General features: G+C 43.6%; 1 protein-coding gene and 1 pseudogene across 2 annotated transcripts in view; both read right to left on the bottom strand.

The window, feature by feature from the left end:
* The window catches only part of LOC118208715 (CMRF35-like molecule 8), a 116672-nt gene extending 116097 nt beyond the window's left edge, over positions 1-575 (bottom strand). Inside the window, exon 1 of one of the 2 annotated variants that reach the window (XM_035383640.1) lies at positions 308-556. In XM_035383640.1, coding sequence (XP_035239531.1) covers positions 308-341 — 34 coding nt within the window. In that variant the 5' untranslated portion in view covers positions 342-556. Of the gene's footprint in view, positions 1-307 lie in introns of both variants that reach the window. The other variant, XM_035383641.1, reaches the window with a different exon arrangement.
* Positions 1-1735, bottom strand: part of LOC118208713 — a 195067-nt pseudogene that overhangs the window by 179768 nt on the left and 13564 nt on the right.

Here is a 1735-nt window from a genome sequence, read left to right on the forward strand (position 1 = left end):
ACAATTGAAAACAATAATACAATTAAACATGGTACAAGCAGGACACAAAACAGAAGTGCTGCCATCTGGTGGCCCAACAAGGGAAACACAGACAGGAACACAGAACCATGACAATGTGAGGTTAACCACGTTTTCTTCAAGTTTCCACATTTCTGCTCAGCATTCATTGCGTGGATAAAACTCAGTGTTGATTTAAACCCTGGTACAGTGGAAACGAACACTATTCAGTCCACCACGCTCCTGTCCTATAATAATGGATCGCATCAGCCAATCAGAATGAGAGTAAAACAGAGATGTGTGTGTTTACCTGAGAGGAAGGAGAGGACCAAAGCCAGCCTCATTGCTGCTGGATCTGAAGGCGACGCTTCTGTTTTGGAGTGTGTATCTGAAAGGAACACAAACGGTCTGTGTCCTTCCTGTTCTTAGCTGGGTCTGTGCTGTCATGACCCGAGTGAAGGGAAGGAAATGCAACTGTGGCAAGGGCGTGAGCGCAGGTTTAAGTTCAAGCTTGCACAAGAGTCCTGGGAGTCTGGTGCTTTTATTCACCATGTTAACTCTTTTAACTACAGCCTTGACCTGCTCATATGCAACATTTAGCCACTGTGTATGTATAATACAGCATACACCATTTGTTTTGCTGCATATATTGATGGACAGACCCTAATTATAATTGTTCAGTTTTCTCTGTTTTCTCAAACAGCCAAAGATATTATCACACTGTCAGTTCTCTGCATGATTCATTTGAGCTGGAATTTATCATGTGGCTATTTTTGTGGATGTATGCATGTGTGTGTGTGTGTGTGTGTGTGCGTGTGTCTGTGAGTTTGTGTGTGCATTTGTGTGTGCAACTCACAGTTGTGAAAAAGTGATAATATGTAAGGCCGCTCTCTCTCTATCTCTATGGCAGAGCTCACAGGAGAGTTAGAGAACATCGGTGGCAGGTGGAAATGGGGAACCAGACAATGTTGGTGTACAGGTGGGTTGGGGGGGGGGGGGGTGGTGCTGTATTATGTGCCAATACCAAAGAGGACAGGAGACTTACACTGGAGGTAGTGGACGCTACATATATTAATATAGCTCTCTGTAGCCTGGACAGAGAATAAAAGATGAAAACACACATTTAACCAAAGATATTCAAGGGTATGCTTACAGATTTCTATCACAGTATGTTAAACTTAATGTTGTCACAGAGATAGGGAAAAAAGTGCAAATTATCCAAAAAAAATTTTAACTGAAGTTCAGTAGAGTGTTATCATGTTGCATGTCTTTGGTTTTAAGTGAATTTAATGAGGGCAGAGGATTTCAAAGTGTGAGGCAGGCCTCCTCAGGGGGGCACCAGAGAGCTGCAAGGGAGGCACAGAGAGGGGAGGGTGAATAGACACAACCAACCCTGTTTCTGGAGATCAAACAGGTTTTCATTCGAACCCTAATTTGGCACACTACTGATAAGCAGCTGAACAAGACCTCTAGCTGTTGAAAGAGGTGTGCTTTGCTAGAGTGGGAGTGTAAACCTACAGGACGCAGGGTTGGTTACCACTGTTCTGAAATAGCCTTAGGCCAAATATTCCCATTTCATATCATCGAAGACGATGATTCAAACCTCAGGAATTGCAGGTGCAACGTGTCATTCTCAAACTGTCTCGTCAGGCTTTTCAGCTGATACGACACAGTTAAGTCCCACAGGGGTGACAAAATGCTCAACGCCAGTTAATTATTCTGATGAGATCTGCAAAGG

Source organism: Anguilla anguilla, chromosome 11 (genome assembly GCF_013347855.1).
Source record: "Anguilla anguilla isolate fAngAng1 chromosome 11, fAngAng1.pri, whole genome shotgun sequence".
NCBI classification, from domain to species: Eukaryota; Metazoa; Chordata; class Actinopteri; order Anguilliformes; family Anguillidae; genus Anguilla; species Anguilla anguilla.